At 37.3% G+C, this 22,431-nt stretch overlaps 1 protein-coding gene and 1 long non-coding RNA gene across 5 annotated transcripts in view; one reads left to right on the plus strand and one right to left on the minus strand.

Annotated features, from left to right (window-relative positions):
* LOC120518109 overlaps window positions 1-22,431 on the plus strand; it is a 100,013-nt gene that overhangs the window by 19,541 nt on the left and 58,041 nt on the right. The gene's annotated exons all lie outside the window — the stretch shown is intronic.
* LOC120518106 (orexin receptor type 1-like) overlaps window positions 13,879-22,431 on the minus strand; it is a 74,484-nt gene continuing 65,931 nt past the window's right edge. For all 4 annotated transcript variants that reach the window (XM_039740709.1, XM_039740706.1, XM_039740707.1 and 1 more), the window contains 3 exons: window positions 15,284-15,504; window positions 15,050-15,171; window positions 13,879-14,907 (listed from right to left, as the gene is read on the minus strand). In XM_039740709.1, coding sequence (XP_039596643.1) covers window positions 14,714-14,907; window positions 15,050-15,171; window positions 15,284-15,504 — 537 coding nt within the window. In that variant the 3' untranslated portion in view covers window positions 13,879-14,713. The remainder of the gene's footprint in view (window positions 14,908-15,049; window positions 15,172-15,283; window positions 15,505-22,431) is intronic.

A 22,431-nucleotide genomic window follows, 5' to 3' on the forward strand; every position in this document is an offset into this window, starting at 1 on the left:
CAGAAAATCTGTGACAAATGACAAGCAATTGTTTAGGTTGTTGGGTCTAAAACAATTTTTAAATCAATCTCTGTTCTGGAAGAGTGGCAGAGTTATTAGTATTGTTTTATTGAGACCATGGGCTTGGGTTTAGATGGTCAGTTTCTGGGTGGAGTGTCCATAATCTCTCCATACCTCTGTGTATTTTCTCCACAACTAGTTTCTCACTAGATACCAAGGATTAAAAGAACAGATTGATTGGTAACTTTAAAGTGGTCCAGTGAGTGTGAAGGTAACTGTGTGATGAATATGCTACTAATCTTGCATTCAGTGTTTCCAGGCTAGGCTCTTTGTTGCTGTGACTTTATATTAGAATAAGACCGTTCAAAAAAATTAATTCACAAGTGATGCCTGTATTATTAATTATATAAACCTCTAAACCTTGTATTGACTGTTAATGTACAGCATACTCAAGAAAATGTTTTCAGACAATTTACCAGATAGCCAACGAAGAATCATGCTGTGACTCCAGAAATCTAGCATTCTTTTAATCTTAAAGCAACATACCACTTTGGGGTGATATTCATTCGGTATGTACACTGATTGGCTAGTTGACAACCACTGGCTGTATACTGAGGATAGGCTCCTGCCCTCCTGTGACCCAGAATGAGTTTAAGTTGGCTCAAAACTACATGTGCTGTATGAATTGATTGCTAGATAGCTGTCAGACAGTGATACATTCACTAACCACTGTTAGCTTCATAGGAGGCAAGAAAGATTATAGATGTGATTTAACATTTACTTAAAGAATTAACTGGAAATTTGTGGTGTTTGTGGGTACTGAAGAAAACAGTTTTGGCAACAGCAGTTGGATAAACAAGACATTGTATGTATTTCTTTATTCTTTAAAGTAGGTTTATAGTGTTATTATTGTTGCATGTACAGATTAGAATGAAATTCTTTCCTGCAGGTGCCAATTAACATGCAACAAGATGCCACAAGTTAATTGGTGAAAAAAACTACCTTCCTTTAAAGCATCTGCCTTTCTTATCTTAAATAGCTTACCTTACCTTGAAACTTCTGTCTTGCTTACATGAAAAATCTAAGATCACATTTGTCATGATACTAAATGATACTGAAAATAACCAAGTGCTGATGTGGATGAATTAGAACCATTATCATTTAATAACCAAGTTGCTATTTAGAATGTAATAGGAAGAGGCAACCTTCCACATTTAAGAAATATCAAGGAGGGAAACTTTATACAAAAATGGTTCCTTTAATAAATCCAACAAATCAAGGGAAGGATAACTATAAGGAGAAAAAAAAAGTAACAACATAAACAGAACAGAAACAAAACATCAACTATCTTTATGGGTTTTGCTAGCAAGAATTGAGTGCCTGTTTGTCCATGAAGTTTGGCAAACCCGTTTGCCCATCTGCTGGGTACTCAGAAGCAATGCTTTCTCACATCCCCTCTCTCTTCCTGTCTTGACATTAGCCCTCTGTTTTCCCTTCAACTAAGACTTGAAAGAAGAATGTTTAAGTCAAACCCCAGACTCAAAGGTCTTTTGGCTTTAAGGCAACTTTAAAACCTTTGTTGATGCCACCTCTGGTCAAGCCTTAGAATTCCATCCGGAGTCAAGGATTGACATAATATTGCTCCCCTTACACCAGGCTGGAATTCAGTCTAGTGGCTTTTGGTATCCCTGCTGGCCTAAGATATTTTTTTTGTTGGGTGCTCTGTTAAGAGATACAGCTATAAGATGTTTGATTGATTAATAGTCAATAAGATGGCCATCCAGGAGGACACCATAATAATATGGGAATTGAAAAAGACATTTTTAACTTAATTAATTTTCAGTTTTTCCCCTCAGCAATAACCCATTCGTTTTTAATCCAATTATTTGTCAAGGCTCCTATTTTATTTACCTTACCTTTCTCTGTTGTAGGAGGCGGGTCTCTGGCCTTTAGACTTACTGTATATCAAGTTAACTGATGCACACTTGTTTTAAGAAACAGAATAATGCACTTTATTAATATACACAAAGATTATTGAAGCATGATAAGTGCACATATACTGCTCAAAAAATTAAAGGAACACTTTTTAATGAGAGTATAGCATCAAGTCAATGAATCTTCTGAGATATTGATCTGTTCAGTTAAGTAGCAGAGGTGTTTGTTAATCAGTTTCAGCTGTTTGGGTGTTAATGAAATTAACAACAGGTATATTAGAGGGGCAACAATGAGATGACCCACAAAACAGGAATGTTTAACAGGTGGAGGCCACTGACATTTTTCCCTCCTCATCTTTTCTGAGTGTTTTTTTCACTAGTTTTCCATTTGGCTATGGTCAGTGTCACTACTGGTAGCACAAGGCAATACCTGGACCCTACAAAGGTTGCAAAGATAGTCCAACTTCTCCAGGATGGCACATCAATACGTGCCATTGCCAGAAGGTTTGCTGTGTGTCCCAGCACAGTCTCGAGGGCATGGAGGAGATTCCAGGAGACAGGCAGTTACTCTAGGAGAGCTGGACAGGGCTGTAGAAGGTCTTTAACCCATCACCAGAATTAGTAGCTGCTCCTTTAGGCAAGGAGGAACAGGATGAACACTGCCAATGCCCTACAAAATTACCTCCAGCAGGCCACTTTCGTGAATGTCTCTGACCAAACAATCAGAAACAGACTTCATGAGGGTGGCCTGAGGGCCTGACGTCCACTAGTGGGCCCTGTGCTCACTGCCCCACATTGTGGAGCTTAATTGACTATTGCCATAGAATACCAGAATTGGTAGTTCCACCATTGGCACCCTGTGCTTTTCACAGAAGAGAGCAGTTTCACCCTGAGCATATTTGATAGAAATGAATGGGTCTGAAGAAGATGTGGAGAACATTATGTTGCCTGTAACATAGTCAGCATGACCAGTTAATTTGGTGGTGGATCAATGATGGTCTGGGGAGGCGTGTACATTAAGGGATGCCTAAGCTAGACAATGGCACCTTGACTGCCATTAGGTATCAGGATGAAATCCTTGTACCCACTGTCAGACCCTGTGTTGGTGCAGTGGGTCCTGGGCTCCTCCTGGTGCACGACAATGCCGGCCTCATGTGACGAGAATATGCAGGCAGTTCCTAGAGGATGAAAGAATTGATACAATTGACTATCCCCCATGCTCGCCTGACCTAAATCTAAAGAATACATCTGGGACACTATGTTTTGGTCCATCCTATGCTGCCAGGTTGCACCTCAGACTGTCCAGGAGCTCAGTGATGCCCTGGTCCAGATCTGTGAGGAGAACCCCTAGGACACCATCCGTCGTCTCATTATGAGCATGACATTTTCAGGCATGCCTACAAGCACATGGGGGCCATACAAACTACTGAGTATGATTTTGAGTTGCTGCAATGAAATTTTGGCAAAATGGACTAGCCTGCCACGTCATTTTTTCAATTTGATTTTCGGGGTGTCTTTGAATTCAGCCCTCTGCAGGATGATAATTTTCATTTCCATCAAACGATGTGGTATCCTTTCGTTCCTAACACATTACCCAAACCATATCAGCATAGATATCCAGAATGTTTTTTTCCTATTGTTATCTGATGTGTTTTCAAAGTGTTCCTTTAATTTTTTTGAGCAACCAACAACCAACATATAGGTTGGTTGTTTACTGGTATTTAGAGTTCTACTTTATCTTGGCACAGATAAATAGTTTTACAATACCAAGTCTTTATGGATGATGTCCGATGTTGTGTGCAGTTGTTGCTTTGTTGTTGCTCTGGGTCCAAGTGGAAGATTATTCATCCGTTGGAGTACTCTTTTTCGCTTTGTTGCATGATCCTTGTCAGCACTGTTCTGCTGCTTACATAGCTTGCCTTCTGCTGTGGCTTGACAGACTTGGTCTAGGTTCCTGGTCCACAATGATAAGAGTTTGTCGTATTCAGTTTCTCTCACAACTTTTAGGTTCGGATATCAGGATTCACATATTTTCAGTCATTTTGGAGAGTTCCTTCACCCTGAGAGTATCCCAAAAAGGGTGCCCAGAGAGAATCCTTAAACTTCACTAAACTTGCCATTCTCTCCTTCTGTTCTTTCTCACTTACTTTGAGAGATGGCGTTTGTGTGGTTTTAAAGGACAGATTGGATTAAAGTCATTTCCAGTTACGAGTCAGTGTTTTTTTAATAGATGGGTTCTTCTGGTCATCTTATTTGTCATCCCTTAAATTATATAGGTCTTTATCATAACTTGAGTTCATTTAGGTTCTTCTTGCTCAAGAGGTCTGCAGGAGGACCTCAGGAGAGATGTTAGTGCAACTCTGATTTTCACCTTTCTTATCAGATGAAGCCCAGAGGATCCAGTTTGGAATGCAAGTGGGGGTTTTGTGCAGTTGGATGCCTGCATCCCTGTTAAATCTGCTTTCTTGACAGGTTTGGTGCCACTAAAACCTAGCAGAATGGCCAATGTCCACTTTGTCCTACACAACCCAGTAATTTATGCTATTTTCTGGTGCTATAGTGGAAGTATTGCATCTTCCAGGATTCACTTAGTGACTTAATCTTCTCTTTTAGAAAGAAGCACCTTACTGTCAAGGAAAAACAGTATATGCTTTTGTCCAGGTCATCTCTCTGTCTCATTCATAAGGGTGATCCTGTCACATGTACTCTGGGGCATGAAGAGGATGAAGTGCCCTTACAAAATATACTGCCTCTTAGTAGCTACTGTGGTTCCATACCAAAAGGTCATGTGAAAAGACAATTTTCCCCTGGAGATTAATACAGTATATCAAATAAAAGTAATAAATAAATAAAAATATTGGCATAAAAACATTCTTTCTTTGTCTTGGAGGCTTTCTGTTTAACCTCTGCTTTCTCTGTATCATCCTGGAGGTTCCCTTGCCCTTACCATAACCTCTTCCCAGCCAGGCATCTCCTCAGAAGAGTAGGAGTGAAACCAAGGAAGAGTTTAACATTGCCACTCCTGATGAAATGTTGAGCCTCTGTTTGTATTTCTTGAAGCCAACTTCTTTATCACATAAAGCTAACCCTAAGTTAAAAAAACAGTGTGTTGTTATTCAATATTCAGTTCAATATTTTTAATTATACAGCACAAGAGATGGCACAGTACGGACTGCTAATGTTCACCATTACACTGGAAAAAGGTCACAGTCTTTAGTTTAAACACAGTCAAAGTGGAATATGAAAGAAGCAGTATAATGAAAAGTGGACTAACATTTTAACTGCAATATTAATTACTTTCTTCTGTGCCATCTGTTTAATTGAAATTACTTTGGAATTGTAAGATTGGTAACTTGCCCAATCCCCAGAATTTCCTCTTTTGTATCCTTGAAACAATCTTTTACTCATATGCTTTGAGAAGCATCACACAAGACTCAGATCCATTTTTTATATATATAGTACATTTTATATCATTCACAGTAACACCACTGATTTGTTGCAAAACAAATAATATTAAAGTAATACAATAGGCACAAAATACAAAGTAAAACTTAACTACATTTTAATGACATATCAAGATGATATACATTACAAATTGATACAAATTTGAAAATATTTCTTGCAAAAAAATTGAAACTAATGAGACAAAGGCAGACTCTGACTAGACACACTCACACAATTGGGATCATACACAATGCAGCTTCTTAGTACCAGCTGTCACAAGAACGAGACATGGACAGATAAAGAGTTGAGGCAGCCACCCGTATAATGTGTATCCTGGCTGCAAAAAGTCGTTTTATCAGAACAAACAGCACTGAAGTGCATTCAACCGAGTCCAGTACAAGACTGAGGAAACAAAGGAAAAGGGGCAGGTTTTAAAGGGGGAGACAGGAAGTGAGGTCATATGGATCTGGCACGTGGTCTTCCACCATTGGTTCGTAGCCGGAGGTGACATCAGAGGGACTGGAGCTGGTGTGGCCGACTTCCATTGGCTCAGTCCCGGAAGTGATGTCAGGAGAGCCAGGTGAAATCCCCCGGGGATGGTCTACAGGCAAGGGAGAAAAGAGTCAGTGCACTCTGCCACACCCGGCATGCCTCCGAACTGCCTTCACTCAAGCCCTTTAGCTGCCTCCCATGCGCACGTGTGTGACACAGCTTACCTGTGGAAAAAGCCAAGATGCAGGACTCTCATGAAATATATTTATTACTTATTACCCCTTTTGGAGATTAGGCTGCTGATAAGAGTCCTCCAGCCACCACTGTCCTGGGCCCTTCTTTTCAGCTGGCTATGGGAGTAGTTCAGTCTTTTAATGTCCACCTCCAGACCTCAGTTTTAGATATCACGTGATTATGCTCTTTTCTGCTTAACCTAAGGATTCCAGGTGAGGGCTTGCCTGGTGATATTTGTAGTCGGCTTGTGTGGTGTATTCTCAATCCATCTCCAGAGTCTTCTCATTATTTCTTCTTCTACTGCCTGCTGATCCATCTTCTGCCACAGGAAGTGTGCTGCTCTGTAATGTATGGCTAGCAGAAGGAGCAAAGGTTAAGATGCAAATGTAGACAGAAGCAATGGCAAACAAGCAAAAGTTATATTTTACTTTGAAATCCAAAGTCCTTGAACTCTAATTTAAAAGATAAGTAATCATAAAATAAGATGGCAGGCTCAAACAGCATTATTGAAAGTGTTAAACAAGGACAGTGTTCAAAAATAGGCAAATGGTCATAACCAGTCAAAAATATTTTAACATAAAAAAATAGAGGATTTCATAACAGCAAACATGTTCAGTGCTTAAACATAGAATACTATTTAGACTCCTTTATATTCCCAGTGCCATTTCCATCATATAGTAAGTTTGTGAATGATTAACACTGCATAGTAACAAACACAGGCTAACTAGCAGACCTAAAATAACGTAGTCCTAAAATAACTTAGAATTGCTTTGTGCTCATTGAGAGTAAAAATGTAAACTCAAATAGGAATAATAATGAAAGGGATCTCTCTGACACCCTGCATGGGAGCCATTTTAGATCCGCTGTTGAGTAAGAAATTAAGCTAGAATTATTTAGACACCTATACTGTAGACGTGAAATAAGTTTAATGAAAATAAAGTGGTCAATCATTTTAACAAAAGGAGGAAAATGTGAGATCAGATGATAATTGAACAGAATAAAATATGTAAATTTTGGTACAGAGATCTTGAAAGCAGGGGGACCTGAGATTTTGGCAGAGAGCCTGGTAGAGAAGCAGAATCAGCATAAGATGACGCATGAGACAGATATGGAGAAACTAGAGTCCAAGATGTGAATCTAGTTATGGAGGAATAGAAACATCAGAATGAAATATAGCTGAGAAAGCAATTATGTAGTGCAAAGAGAGAAAATGACTGCTAGTCAGTATCTTCATAAGTTAGAGAGTTCAGAGCCGAATGTATAATTTCATTAGTCACCTTGATCATTTTGATCAGATAAATATCTCATTTAGATACCTAGTATCCTTAAAGTAGTTGAAGTAGCTGATTTCATTATGTGCATTTGCTTGGTGGGAAACATCTGAAGCAAATGTTTCTTTTTCTGTTTCAATGATTCTGTTTTATAAGCTTGCACGATCATATTCATGATCATATACAGTAACTAAACCATTCCAGATCATTATTCAAATTCTTTTTAATTAAGACTTTCATTTGTAGATAAATGAGCTGGTATCATGTCAATACGCAATGTGATTCTTCATGTTTTCTTTGGTTTTCACTATTAACTGTCATCTAAGATCAGGAATGTCTATGATCATGAAGGATTCACAGGACAGGAGCAGTTGGTGATATTATTAAAGTATCAATTCACATGAATTAGACTAACAGAAGTAAGGAGGCTAACAGGAGTAAATAGAGTAAGCACTCAGAAAAAACTAACAAACACCAAAGAGTAATTGATGACTTAGATTAGAATGGAAACATCAAGGTCAAAATCAAGTATAACTGAGTTAATGTAAATAAAGACCAAGGATGACCATAGGATTTCAGAGACTTGAATTCCCCACTAGATAACTCAATGATTGTGAGAATACTACTAGATATGTACAGTTACTAAGAAACTGAGAATGGAGGACATGGCCAGAAACAGACTGTACAAGCGGAATGGTGGTGTGCATGGTCAAGGTTATGGCTAAGTCAATGAGAAATAGTACTATGTTGCATCTTAACATTATTAACACTAGGTTTTTCCTTTGAGTTTTAACTTTGTAATCAATGTTGATCAATACTACATGTTTTTATGTCTGCATTTGCTGATAATGTCAAACAAAATTTAAAAAATCCAACTGCACAACTCCTGGACTACTTTCCCAAGATAACGGATGCTAATAAAGAAAACTTTTGTGTGTTAACAGAGTGGCTTGCTTGACCAATAAAATTTGACTTAATAGGAATCTGTTGATCCTTGTAAACTCCATTTTAGAAACATTAAGATATGGATAACACAATATTTTGAACAAAACACAACATTTTGAAACCATCTCAATCCAGGTCCTGGAGCTTTCCTAGCAGTATCGGGCACCTGGCAGGAACTAAACTCGGACAGGGCACTGGTCCATCATGGTGCTCACTCATTCACACACACACTCAACATGAGAATACTGTATGAATCACCAATTACCCTATAATTCATACTTCTAAAAAAATCAAAAACCTCTTTCTTAAAATCATATACAAGATTTCTGAAAATTTAACTTGCTGTGCTGTTTGTGGGTGTCTTTAAAATACTGAATGCCTTTTTAATTTTTTTTGTTTTTTGTTGCTAAAATTTTACTAGTGTAATCAGATGTAAATATGAACATACTTTATAGAACATTTTCAAACATTTTTCTTTCTAATGTTATAGAAAATTATAAAGTCCAATTTCCAATGTTACCTAACTGAACAACACAACTTACATTAGTGGTTTGTGTGCCATGAAAAATGAAATATGCTAATTCTGAACTAAATCAGACAAACAGAAACCAAAATATTGCTCTTAAACATTAGTGCACGTATTCGTTATCTTTTGCTAAGTAATTTACACAAAGCATTTGTTACGTTTTTTTTACACAGCAGTAACAGACTATTAGATGCACCTGGGCAGTCCCTATTTAAATGTCTAATCCAGTAATGGAAAAAATCCAGTTTTTATAATCCATCTTGGAACCAAAGAAGAAAATACACTGGCAGTATTGGTATCCATGTAGAAAACAAGAAATGTTTTAAGTCTCTCTTAAGTCTATATCAATAGTTTGTGACCAGTAGGGGGTATTGCAGCACCCCAAACCACAAACAGAACTATACAGACATAAATCCTCAGTGAAAAATGTAAGGTTTATTATTTACAATTACCTTACAAAAGGCTTTTTTTATCAATGTAGAACTCCACAATTATAAATTGTTTTTCTTTTCCCTCTCTTGCTTCTCCTCGACTCCTTCCAGGGAAGTGTTGCCTGTCTCCTCTTCCAGCTCTGACTCGTTTGGATGAGGCAGAGCAGCTCTGACCTGGGAGTAACTCCAGTGCCATGGCATAGTTCAATGGAAGTTCTTCCAGGTCAATCAGAAGTTTTAAAAATTAACCTTTAAATTTTTATTTTAACTATAATTTTGTATTGAATTACACTATATTATTAATAATATTATTATTTTAAATCCTTCACATACAGAAGATGCACAAAATTTTTAAACAATGTGGACTAAAGTCACTACTGAAGCCCCTCCTGGATTAGTGGCCCTGAAGCTTAAGCTTTATTAGTTTTATAGTAGATCCGTCCCAATACCTTACGTGTATGGAAATCTGGATTAAAGTTGCTGCTCCTAGATCTGCCTTTCAGAAGCCTGCCAACCATAATAACGGAAAGCCTCATTGGTTAGGAAAGTTGATGCCCTGCAAGTGGGGATATTGGCATTTCCCTTGGTAAAGTGCAGGAACCCTCTACCCAAAAAGCACAACCTTTCTGTGCTGCTTTCTTTGCTTCTCCGTCCAAACAAGTGTATGTGATGTCTTCCTCTCCAATTATCATACTTTATCTGACAAGAGATGGCATATGTGTTGCCTCGTGACATCTGATGTGACTTTTGCCCTGTTTGCAGTACAGAAACAATGTCTGTTCTTAATGAGCTTTCAGTGCTCAGTATACATATTTTCATTTTACAGTGTTAGTGCTAATCAAGATATGTATTGCATTACTTTTATTGTGCAGAAGACTATTCACTTTTCAAAAATAATAGTTTTTCCCTTTAAATGGCTTTTGATATGGTTGAATGGAACTACCTTTTCACCAATACTGGAGAAATTTGGGTTTGGCCCGACATTTGTGTATGGATCAAACTACTGTATACCAGTCCAGAAGCTTCAGTTTGTATTAATAACATTAATTCAGAGTACTTCAAACTAGAACGTGGTACTAGACAAGGATGCCCCTTATCACCACTGCTTTTTGCAATTGCCATTGAGCCACTGGCGGCTTACTGTCGAGATAAAGGGGATTATCAGAGAAAGACATGAATAGAAAATTTCTATATATGAAGATGATATGGTACTATACTATATATATGATCCACAAAATACTGTGCCTGCAGTCCAAACAGCACTAAAAGAATTTCAGAATATTTCTGGTATCAGAATTAATTTTAATAAAAGTGTGCTCTTTCCAGTGAATTCTCAAGCACACAATATTAGATTGGACAACTTCCCTTTTATCATCGCAGATCAGTTGACATACCTAGGGGTAAACATCACAAATAAACATTAAGCTCTTTATTAACCAAATTCCGCTGTCTGCATGGAAAAAAATAAGCAAGACTTGCACAGATGGTCTACCCTCCATCTAACTTTAGCTGGAAGAATTAACATTGGCAAGATGAATATCTTTCCTAAGCTTCTTTTGGTATTTCAAAACATTCCAATATACAGTACATCAATAAATAATTTTTTAAGAAATTAGATTCAATCATAACCTCATTTATTTGGAATTCAAAACATCCACATTTCCAAAAGGCGACCCTACAAAGACCTAAGGCAGAAGGTGGTATTGCTCTACTTAACTTTCAGATTTATTAATGGGTGGCAAATATAAAAGCTATAAAAGCCTGGACATTGACACAAATAGATAAGCAGACACAGGCTTGGTCTGCAATACAAATAAAATCCTGCAGTATTTATATTCCTTGCTTTGTACCCCATTATACTGTAAGTACAAGTCATCACCAATATAATGACAACCCAATAGTGCTTCACTCACTCAGAATATGGAGCCAATGTAGGAACTATTTTAAGATAGAGTAGCTTTTATCTGTGGCACCTCTGCACGAGATCCACCTTTTTCCACCCTCTCAAACGTACACACCTCCCACCTACCTGTATTCTGGAAAAATTATTGATCAGTCTTGAGGCCTCAGACAGCATTTGCATAATATATGAAAACATTTTACAGTCCCTCCCTTTAAAAGATCCCAGAGTACAGTGGGGAAAAGCATCTCTCACTCAGCATCTCAGAAAAGGAGTGGAAGGTAGCAATGCACAGAATTCACTCGAGCTCCATATGCGCAAAACATACAATTATTCAAGTTGAAATTATATATTGAGCACATCTGTCTCATTTAAAATTGTCCAAAATGTTTCCAGGGCAAGATCCAACCTGCAAATGTTTCAATCAAGTTCCAGCCTCATTGGACATGCACCAAATTCACACAATTTTGGACCAAAATCTTTAAATGGCTTTCAGACAGCCATGGTGTCACAATCCCTCCTAATCCACTAACAGTTGTGTTTGGTGTACTTCCAGATGGGCTTAAAGTGGAGAAAAAAAAAAAAAATTGTAATTGCCTTTACTTCACTATTAGAGTCTACACACGTAGACTTATCCTGCTCAACTGGAAGAATCCTAATCCACCTCTTTTAAGTCAGTGGGTAAGTGATGTTATATATTATTTGAAATTGGGAAAAATCTGATTCTCACTTACAGGATCTGTAAAAACATTTTCAAAACTTGGCAGGATTTAATCAACAACATTTTAGAATAAGCATTTAAATTGATAAAGTCAATTCTCTCCTCTTTTTTATTATATTTATTTTTATTAATTTATTTTACATATTTTTACTATTATTAAAGTTTTACTCTGCTGGTCGAGCTCTCCTGGGTTGGGGTTGATTTGTTTCAAACTTAGTTTTGTTAAACATGACTTACTTATACGGAATGTTATTTGATTTTAATAAAATCAATAAAATGTTAAAAAAAATAATCAAATAAGTGGCTTTTAAAACAAAATCTCACTACTAGGTTTTTACCAAATAAAGGAATTCACAGAAATATTAGAAAGGTGGTCATGATAATCAGACTGGTTTACAATGTCTCAGTAGAAAGCAATTTGACTCATTTACACTAAAATTATTTCCATCTATTTTTGAACCAGTGTATTGCAATGTTGTGGGTGCAGTTAGCCTACCCTGAAGAAACAGAAACCACCTGCAGATAAGGTGCTAATCTACAGCAAGGTCATATTTAACAAAATGTATGATAAAAGACTCAAACAGTGAAGTATAAGGAATATTCAAACAACGGCCACCTCAAGTATTGTTTAAATGTTCCTTCTCAATTAATTTGCAGCAGACCACATTACTATAACCCAGGTTGCATGCAAGCTAAAATCCTGTGGTAATGTGTAAGTCTCTCCATTAATATCTTAACAGGAGGTGATTGAAAATATACCTGATTGCTGAAAGTATCTGTACAAGGCCGAAGGACAGGAAATGGAGGAACAATATAATTTCACTATTTTATACTTGTAAATGGAGTGGCACAGTGTCATCATCATGATTGGCACTGTTCACTCATGACACTGAAGGTCTAAGTAAATATCTGCATGGGATGTCTTCCAGCATTTCAAAGGTGCACATGTCAGATGAACTGGGAACTGAAACCAGATAACCTTTCCAGAGCAAGTTTCTGCCTTGAGCCTAATGCTGTTGTAATAAGCTTTGGTTCCTATATTTCCACTCTATATTGAAGTGTTTTAGTAATGGACAGACAGATATATTTGTAGAAGAGTGGCATGGTAGTGCAGTGACTAACATTACTACCTCACAATTCCTGGAGAATGAGGTTGTCAGTGTTTGTGTGTGGTGTCCACATTCTCTCCAGGTTCTCTTTATATATGTAGGTGTTTTTCCTCCAACATCATCATAATTTTATGGTAGGTTAACTCGTGGCATTAAATCAATAGAGTGTGGACGTATGTATAAACATGCCCTCTGATGACTTGGCTCTCTGTTCAGCTTTGTGATACCTCATGCTCAATGAAAAATGTATATTTTTCAGACTCATGCAGCCCTAAAACTTGCATCTAACTGTTTACAAAATGAATAAACAAAGTAGTGCAGAGGCTAATCAGCTAGACCTGTGACATCAAGGACCCTGTTTTAAATACTACTCCTCCAACTCAAAGTCACTTAAAATGTCACTGCTTCATTTTTAAAAACACATATGTCAAAAAGTGATTTTGTAAAGTAATTAGAATGGTCTACTTCATAAAAGGTATTATATAAACTGTTTTCCTATAATTATACCATAACTCTTAAAATACTGACTTTGATCAGCATCTTAGTGTTTTATTTGTTCATGTGCCCTGTACAACAGAATAGTGACAGTAAATTTGTATTGTAAGCATCGTGTTTGTGAAAATATTAAGAGCAAGTACGGCCACTGGATATATCCAGGAGATATTAGACTCTGCTCTGCACATTGTTCTTTTTAATAATATTTGACTTACTACTTTTTAAAATATCATTAGATAATATTGAGCAATGACATTGAAGAAAACAATAATTGATAATACATTTCTTGTACTTATGCATCAATATCTTTTATATTTATACTAAATTTATTTTATGTTTATTTTGTAAACTTTTAAATTACTGTCTCCTGGGACAACTGTGCAAATATAAAATACAACATGGTCAGTGAAACAATAAGGCATGTCATGCAGAACCACAATGAGCTGCACACAAAAGGTTTACATTTCCATAAGCATTACAACACGCAGAGCGAAATAAAGGAAACAAGCAGCATAGCGGTTTGAGGTTTATAAAGGGCCAAAGTCAACTGCAAATCATTTTCTCCACACACAGTATTTTATACTTGGATCAGATTGGTCTTAGGTTCTGACCAAGCAACTGCTGCATGTCACACACTCTGGAAGCAGAGGGCCACCCTGCTGAAGTTCAATCCATGTGCACAACAATACATTAGGTTGCTCATGTTTTTGACAGACATGCACCAAAGCTTTCTTCTCACTCATAGTGCTTTGCAGAGCAGGTTTCAGGTTCATCTCTGCATTGAGCCTTCCAATTGTTAGGTAATTTCCACTTTGTTCAAATTGTAGAAACTTGGAAAAATAAAGCTGCAAGCTGAGAAATGAACAGGCAATCTTTTATTGCCAGTACTCAAAGTTTTTCTGTTCATCGTTTTTAATTGAAATGAAATACTTGGTGATACTGAGTCAACATTTAGTCTCTACATAAGTTCTTCAAACGGAGTTACAGAAAGTATTTTTTAATAAAAGTCACTTTCTAGCACCTTATATTTGTAATTGGTGTGTGACCACTCTGCTATCAGGTCCCACATGCCATCTGCAGTCCAGTGCAATGTTTAGCAGTAATATCTGCAAACCCCATCTGCAGCTTTCAGAATTCCACCATGCTTTGGAACATGTTCAGTAGTAATGGCTCCTTGATGTGCTGTACAGACCAATATGTTTCTTTGTTGTCTATCCAAGAACTGTGGCGACACTGCCAACAGCCACATGTTCAGTTACCTTGGAAATGCTGTCAAATTTACTGTTGCCAGTAAGAGATTTCTGGCTGGTGCTTCGTTTCACATGTTGAACATTAACATGACGGCATGCTGTAAAGCTTTTGGTACAACAAGAAAAGGCTGTCTTAAACTCCTCCCGAAATTTTCCTACATGAGGAAAAAAAGGAAACAAGTACATAGGATGAGTGTGAAATATGATCTTGAAATAATAGCAGGCCTTGAGGGTTTCCATTAAAGGCCAATACCAAACATCTTCAGAATAGATTTCAAACATGAACAGTACACTCACCACTCAGAAAATTATAGATGATGGGGTTTGCTGCACTGTTAGCATAAACAAGCCAGTGGGAGAATGTAAACCATGCATAAATGGCCTCTCTGTCATTTGTGTTTTCAAAGTATCCAAATACCCTGAAAAGCAAAGCAAAACAAAATCCATGAAACCTTCATGCTAAACGCAGTCTTAACCCAAATAGTAAATGGAGTCTGAGAGAAGTTAAAATGAGATCTACAGGCACAATACCTCTTGAGGATATTTAGGATGCTGATTGGTAGGTAGCATAGAGAAAACACAAGCAGCACCACAATCAGCATTCGGGCAGTCTTACGACGGGCACGCAGCTGCTTGATCTCTGCACTGATAGCACTGGAGCAGTGAGATGCTGCTGTGTCCTCCTTCTGAGACAAGGGTTTCTGTGAACGAGGAAGCCACTTGCGTGTTAAGGCTGTCCCAGCTCCAGGAATCTGAGGAAAGCAAGGGATCTAAGATAAAGCCAGTTTCAATGTGAATTCTATATTATTAATTATGACAGATGAAAAGTGATTTCAAAAGAATGACATGTCTCTCAGTGGTAACATTTTTTTGAAATTGGATACCCTATTATAAAAAAGCAGCTTTCCCACAAATTATGTCTGGTGATCACTGTTTTTTGACTGATGAGAATTAAATCATCTACTGCCATTCTAGAAAGACAACAACTGAAAAGGTGAAGTGCTATATACCCCAATTCATTCTTCCTGCCCCATTTCCTCACAGTTCTCTTGGTCCAAATTTTATCCTTCACAATTTGCCTTCTGTGTCTTTTTAGCTGCATGTGAAATCATTCATTATGTTGTTTAGTGCCATTTATTATAAGTGCCATTTAAATGACTACACATGAAGAAAATATTAAACACTTTAATAAATGATGTAGTTAATAGTAAGAAAATACAAATGTGATCCAGATCAAACAGGCAATAATTAAACTAATATAATATGCCATTTTTAAACTCTCTTAATACTAACTCTAACCCAGGGGTCCTCAATCACAGTCCTGGAGGGCTGCAGTGGCTGCAGGTTTTTATTCCAACTAGTTTCCTAATTAAAAAGCAGTCCTTGATGATAATGAAAGCTGGTATTGAACTATTTAGCTTGGTAATGCTTGCATTCATCCAAGAGCAATTTTAATTGCACTATAGAGTTTCCTTCTGTGAGAACATTATCCATGTTTTTTGTGGACCACAATAGATTTAAACTTAATGGTCCTTCTAATTTCCCTCTCATTCATTTCTAAACATTTTTGTTTTATCACAGATACTTCATGGTAAACACTTTAGCTGGAAAGTTGCTGGTTTATTGGTTAGCTGCATTTCATTATTAACTAATGTCTGATTAAGAAAACAGGCAACAATTAAAACTTAAGTGCAGCTGCTAAAATCTAAAATAGGCAATTAAGGATTCAGAATGGTAACAGGCAAGAGAACTAAAATTAAGCCCAAAAATGTATTGCTTTAGTAGCAAATAAAATGGTGGCTGCAAGTTTTTGTTCCAACCAGTTTCTGTTTTTAATTGGACTCCTGGGCTAATTAAGTGATGTGTTATTTCCCAAGTTCTGTGTTTTGGGAACAATATAGAAATTAGAAAACCAAGTTTGGTGAGAGAAAAAAAAAAAAATATATATATATATATATATATATATATATATATATATATATATATATATATACACACACAGGCAGTCCCCATGTTACATACAAGATTGGGACTGTAGGTTTGACTTAAGTTGAATTTGTATGTAAGTCTTAACAGGTACATTATTTTAATAAATACTATTGTTGACCGACAGTAACCAATGGCTCTGCCAATGAATGATGGAGTTTCACCTCTCTCTGACCTGTTTTTTCTTTCTACCTTATTTTCAATGGTGATGGTTTTTCTCTTCTTTACTGTATCACCAGCACTTGCATCAGGTTTGTGTTTCAGAGACATTCTTGAAGGGTGAAGACAAAAGGTTAAGATGAGCTCTTCTGCACAGCGCTATACAGTACAGGCTATCACAGCTGGAAGGCACCAGTCAACACGTCTGATGTATTGACGAGACAACCTCCTGCTATGTGCGTAACAGTACAAGCAGGCTTGCTATTGAGAATGACTGGGGGCGGCGACGGGGGGTTCATCACCAGCCCACTTCACAGTCACCTCCACTACAGTGCCTGCAGCGTCTTCCCACTGAGAACGAACATGGTGAGGCCAAATGTGGGTAGTGAATCGCTCAACCTCAATTCAACAGGCAGCCATCCGAGGCACACTACAGTGCTACCTCCGCCACCCTGTTCACCCTCAATGGCCTCCGTTCAGCCACAACTGGGTCACCGCTTGCAGCATTACCAGCCGTGGGTGCTGGGCGGGCAGTGAAACACCCCCCTCCGCTCCATCCAGCCTGCGTCTAGTCAGGAGCAGTAGCTGTGGCGGCGTAGTGGGCGGGCAGCGAACCATCATCCTGCACACGAGCGAGAGCTGTGGCGCCGGTGACTACGGACCACAGGTCACCGCTTGCCGCCAGGGGCTGCCCGAGGAACACTACACTACGCGAGCAACGAAATCGCCCCCCTCCAGCCACCACTTGCAGCATCCCCAGACCGAACATGACGGAGCGGCAGTTACTGAGGCACATGCGTCGCAGCTGCAGCCTTGTTCATAAGTCGTAACAACAACAACAACATTTATTTATATAGCACATTTTCATACAAACAGTAGCTCAAAGTGCTTTACATATTAAAGAATAGAAAAATGAAAGACATAATTATAAAAAATAAATCAACATTAACATCGAATAAGAGTAAGGTTCAATGGCCAGGGGGGGACAGAAAAAACAAAAAAACTCCAGACGGCTGGAGAAAAAATAAAAATATAAATTCGTAAAAAATATATAAATATAAAGTCGTAGGTCGGATGTCCGTAACCTGGGGACTACCTGTATTTATACAGTACCTGTATATATATATATTAAAATGTACCAAGCAGTTATATGGGAATAATGTATTTTTTTCTTTTTAACAATATTTTCATCTTGATTTTCATTCTGCTTTTCTAGGTGTTCTAATTGTTTAATTAATCTATTATTTACTAAATAGTGGGTCTGATGCTAAAGTAGTTCCAGCCTTTGATTATTCAGTGTTCTTTGCCAGCATGTCTGCTCTGCTCATTTTTAACTGTCATTAATCAGATACAATGAAGGGGAAAAACTGCACAGAGAAAGGGCAAAACATAATGAAATCAGCAAAAGAGAGTTAAGCATTTAATAGCAAAAGCAGAAATATTTCTAAATGCCTTATAAATGTAAAAAGCATGCTGCTGTGCTTTTCTGAATGTAGAATAAAAGAAAAATAATACCAGCTAATTAAATGAGATCAGTGCTATCAGGTGTTGTCACTGATTAGGAATCTGGTTGGAACAAAAACCTGCAGCCACAGTGTTCCACCAGGACCGAGGTTGGGAAATCACTGGGTTAAAGTGAAAACCTGCAGCCATAGGAGACCTCCAGGACTGTAATTGAGGACCTCTCATCTACAAAGTAACAAAATTTTGTCTTACTGCACTAACAAGGCATAGAGTTAAACACCAACTTTCATTTTCATCAAGGACTGAGTTCTAATTAGGACACTGGCTGGAATGAAAACTGTAGCCACAGCGGCTCTCCAGGACCGTGATTGAGAACCCCTGCTCTAACCAAATAACATTAAGTGGAAATAATGCCAACTGGGGTGAAAGTCCATTGCAGGGCACTCCTTCTCACACCAGACCTATCTAGACAGCTTCAGGATGTGGCAGGGAAACCAGAAAACCTTGAAGGCAAACTCACACATATCTCCATATGAAGTGAGTTTAATTGCAGATTAACCTAAAGTGTATGGGTGTGCATTCCACAGAGAAAAACGCATGCAAACATGACGAGAACATGGAAACACCACATAATGATTAGCTATGGTATTTGAATCCAATATGCTCTATTCTAAAAACAGCAATATTTTTTTTTTCATGAATTTTGTTTCAGAGAAAGTTGGAAGAAATAAGTTAACAGACAATTAAATACCAATATATGCTTGATTTTAAACTCTAATAATACAGTATTTGGTATTTTTACCAAATACATTTTAATTAAATTAAAATACTAAAATGTAAAAATAACTTAATTCAAGTGTATTACATATCTGTAGTTTGATTTTTTGTTTCCTTGTATAAAATTACATATCTTCCTGAAAACAATTTATATTTGCATAACAATCACCTTTTTGTATTTTCAGTATCAGAATCCACACTTCTTCTACAAACCATAAAGAAAACCTTGACTCATTGGTATGCTTTGGGATTGTTTTGAATAAACAATAATCATGCAGTAATGAAAAAGACAACATTAATAAAACTGGCAAATGTGGATAGCTTACTAAGTGCTACATGGCAGAAAGACAACTAAAGGTAAATGTTACCGTGTTTCCCCGAAAATAAGACAGGGTCTTATATTAATTTTTGCTCCAAAAGATGCACTAGGGCTTATTTTCAGGGGTTATCTTATTCATGTACAACAATATACATTTATCCAAATACAGTCATATCATCTTCTATTGTCGTAACGCTCCACATTCAAACCCTGAATTTCAGCCTGAACTTCTTGCTACTCCAGCCGCTTTGCTGATCAATGCGTGTGCTTCGATGTTTGATGAATGTGGTGAAGCAAAATTCCGACATACAATTGCATTCGTTGTGCTTTGATATTCAAGCGTCGCATATTCCCCAAAGTAATGACACAATACATTTTAAAAGTCTCACATACCATCTTCTGTGCCGTCTTTTTTTTTTGCACCTTTACAATATCATCAGAATGTACGGCGGTGTATTTGAGCCACAGAAAGAAAAAAAATAAGAACATAATGAAAATGTCTATTTTGTGACTAAAGTGGAAATTTTAGCTTTAAACTCAAAATGTCCACTTTAACCTCGTAGTTTACTTTATCATTAAAGTAGACCAGTGGTTCTCAACCTGTGGGGCGGGCCCCCCTAGAGGGGGCACGAAGTAATAAAAAAGGGGGGAGCAAAGATGTGAAAAAAGAAAACAAGAATCAAAAATATGAAAAAAAATCTGTTAAAACCAAAACAAATTAACTTAAACTACATTCTGATACTAGAACAATAAATACAGAGTTAGATAAATGTCGATAAAAGTTAAGTAGGTATAATAAAATATGCATCTACATTTCAAAAAAATGCTAGGCGGGCGCGATTAAAACTGTTATGAAAACTCGGGTCTCAAATACTTAAAGGTTGAGAAACGCTGAAGTAGACTGTCGTAAACGTCATCTTAAAACCGACCCAATTCTTAAATCTCTACGCGCTTCTGCGGCTTCCTCCTGACCTGACAGTAGTGTCAAGCAGCATCGCCACACAGAACACATTAAATTTATAATATTCCAGCTCTCTGCACATTTAGAATTCTTAGATTTGTACTGACCCCTTACACCCCTCACATGGACTTTTCACACTTCTGCCATCCAAGAGAAGATATTGCAGTATCAAAGCCAAATCTGCCAGGCTGCAGGAGAGTTTTTACCCCCAAGCTGTTAGAGTCCTTAACACCAGGCTGCCCCCTGGGACCTTCCACACGGCCTCAACCACCACTAAAAACAGAACTTTTATACATGAAAACCACTGTCCTGCAAAGATGAGTGTGCATGTTGAAAAGAACTGAAAATCTTATACTGACCTTTAAGTATTTTCACACTCCTGATATCCTTCTGCTGTGAAACATTCTGACCTGTCATTGCTTACAAATGTCTTAAACAACTATTATCATACACTGATAATCTCTGTATTATCTATATCTATTATTTATTATTAATTTATTTATTTATTATATTACATATCTTACATATCAATATTGTTGCTACTTCTTTGTCCTATCTTTGCGCAATGTCTTGTCTTGTTTGTGTTTTAATTTAACATTTTTAAATTTTTTAATTTTAATTCTATTTTTAATTTATTATTTGCACATCATGTTGTTACACTGTGGAGCCTGAGCTTCGCAATTTCGTCTATCTGTATACTTGTATATGGTTGAGATGACAATAAACTTCACTTTGACTTTGATATCACTTTCATGATGAAATACATTATAAATATATATTTTACATTTTACAGATAAATCGTTAACTTTATTTAAATAATGAATACTGCTAATAGTTACACATATGGGGTACCACGGTGTCAGAGCGGTAGCGCTGCTGTCTCACAGTGAGTCATGTCCCTTGTGATCCCTGCCTGGAGTTTGCATGTTTTCCTGGTGGGTTTCCACAGTGTGCTCAGTTTTCCATCCAAAGACATGAAGGTTTGGGGATTTGGTGAAGCTACAATGACACCAGTGTATGTTTGTGCTTGTGTTCACCTTGCAATGAGCTGATGCCCCGTGCAGAGATTTTGTTTCTGTCTTGTGCCAATTCTGCTTGAATGGACACATCCCCAAATTGATGGATGTAATCATTAAACATTCCTTTCAGAGATATTGTGGGAAGGGGTCCTCGGAATTTAATGAATGTTTCGGGCTCATGCGTCGCATTGCGTGAAGTATAAACCTGGCCTTAGGCACCTTACTTTTCAGCAGACAATCATGACTAGGGCTTATTTTTGGAGTAGGTCTTATTATCAGAGAAACATGGTAGGCTACACTTGAGTACAAGTGGCACTCTAAACCTGGCTTTGTAAGATACCATGTACATAGTGAATAAATACTTAATTGGTATTTACTGTATGTTATATTAAAATTAACCTCACAACTCCATCATCTGCAGATAATAATGAATAATTCCCCAGCACTATAATTTATTAGTGACACACCATAATGATGTGTTATCTATTATGGTTTGTGTAGTCAACAATTTTGGCTTCAGAATTCAACATGATTAGATGTAATGTTTACATTTTGCTTGAAGAAGGGGCCTGAGTTGCCTTGTAAGCTTGCATATTGTAATCTTTTTAGTTAGCCAAAAAAAGGTGTCATTTTGCTTGACTTCTCACTACTGTACATTCATAATGGTTAACACAGTACAACACCCTAGTACTACAGTCTGAAATCCTGAAATTTTTGGGAGAGCCAAGGCAAAGTGCATGCTATTACTAAGTTCACTATGTGAATCAACACTAAACATAAAAAAAAAAAAAAACACAAAAGAATTTTAAAACTTTGTGTGATGTGTGAACAGAACTATCATCTGTATTTTGATAGTTCAGATAAAGTCAGCAAGCATATTGTAGTTATTGGTGTAACAGAAAGTTGTAACCTTTGTGAAGGACAAATTTTTATCTGTTGTACATTTATCTTTCTAAATTCAGTATGAAGGTTCAGCTCAGCACCCCACACTAGT

This window comes from Polypterus senegalus, chromosome 17 (assembly GCF_016835505.1).
Source record: "Polypterus senegalus isolate Bchr_013 chromosome 17, ASM1683550v1, whole genome shotgun sequence".
Taxonomy (NCBI): domain Eukaryota; kingdom Metazoa; phylum Chordata; class Cladistia; order Polypteriformes; family Polypteridae; genus Polypterus; species Polypterus senegalus.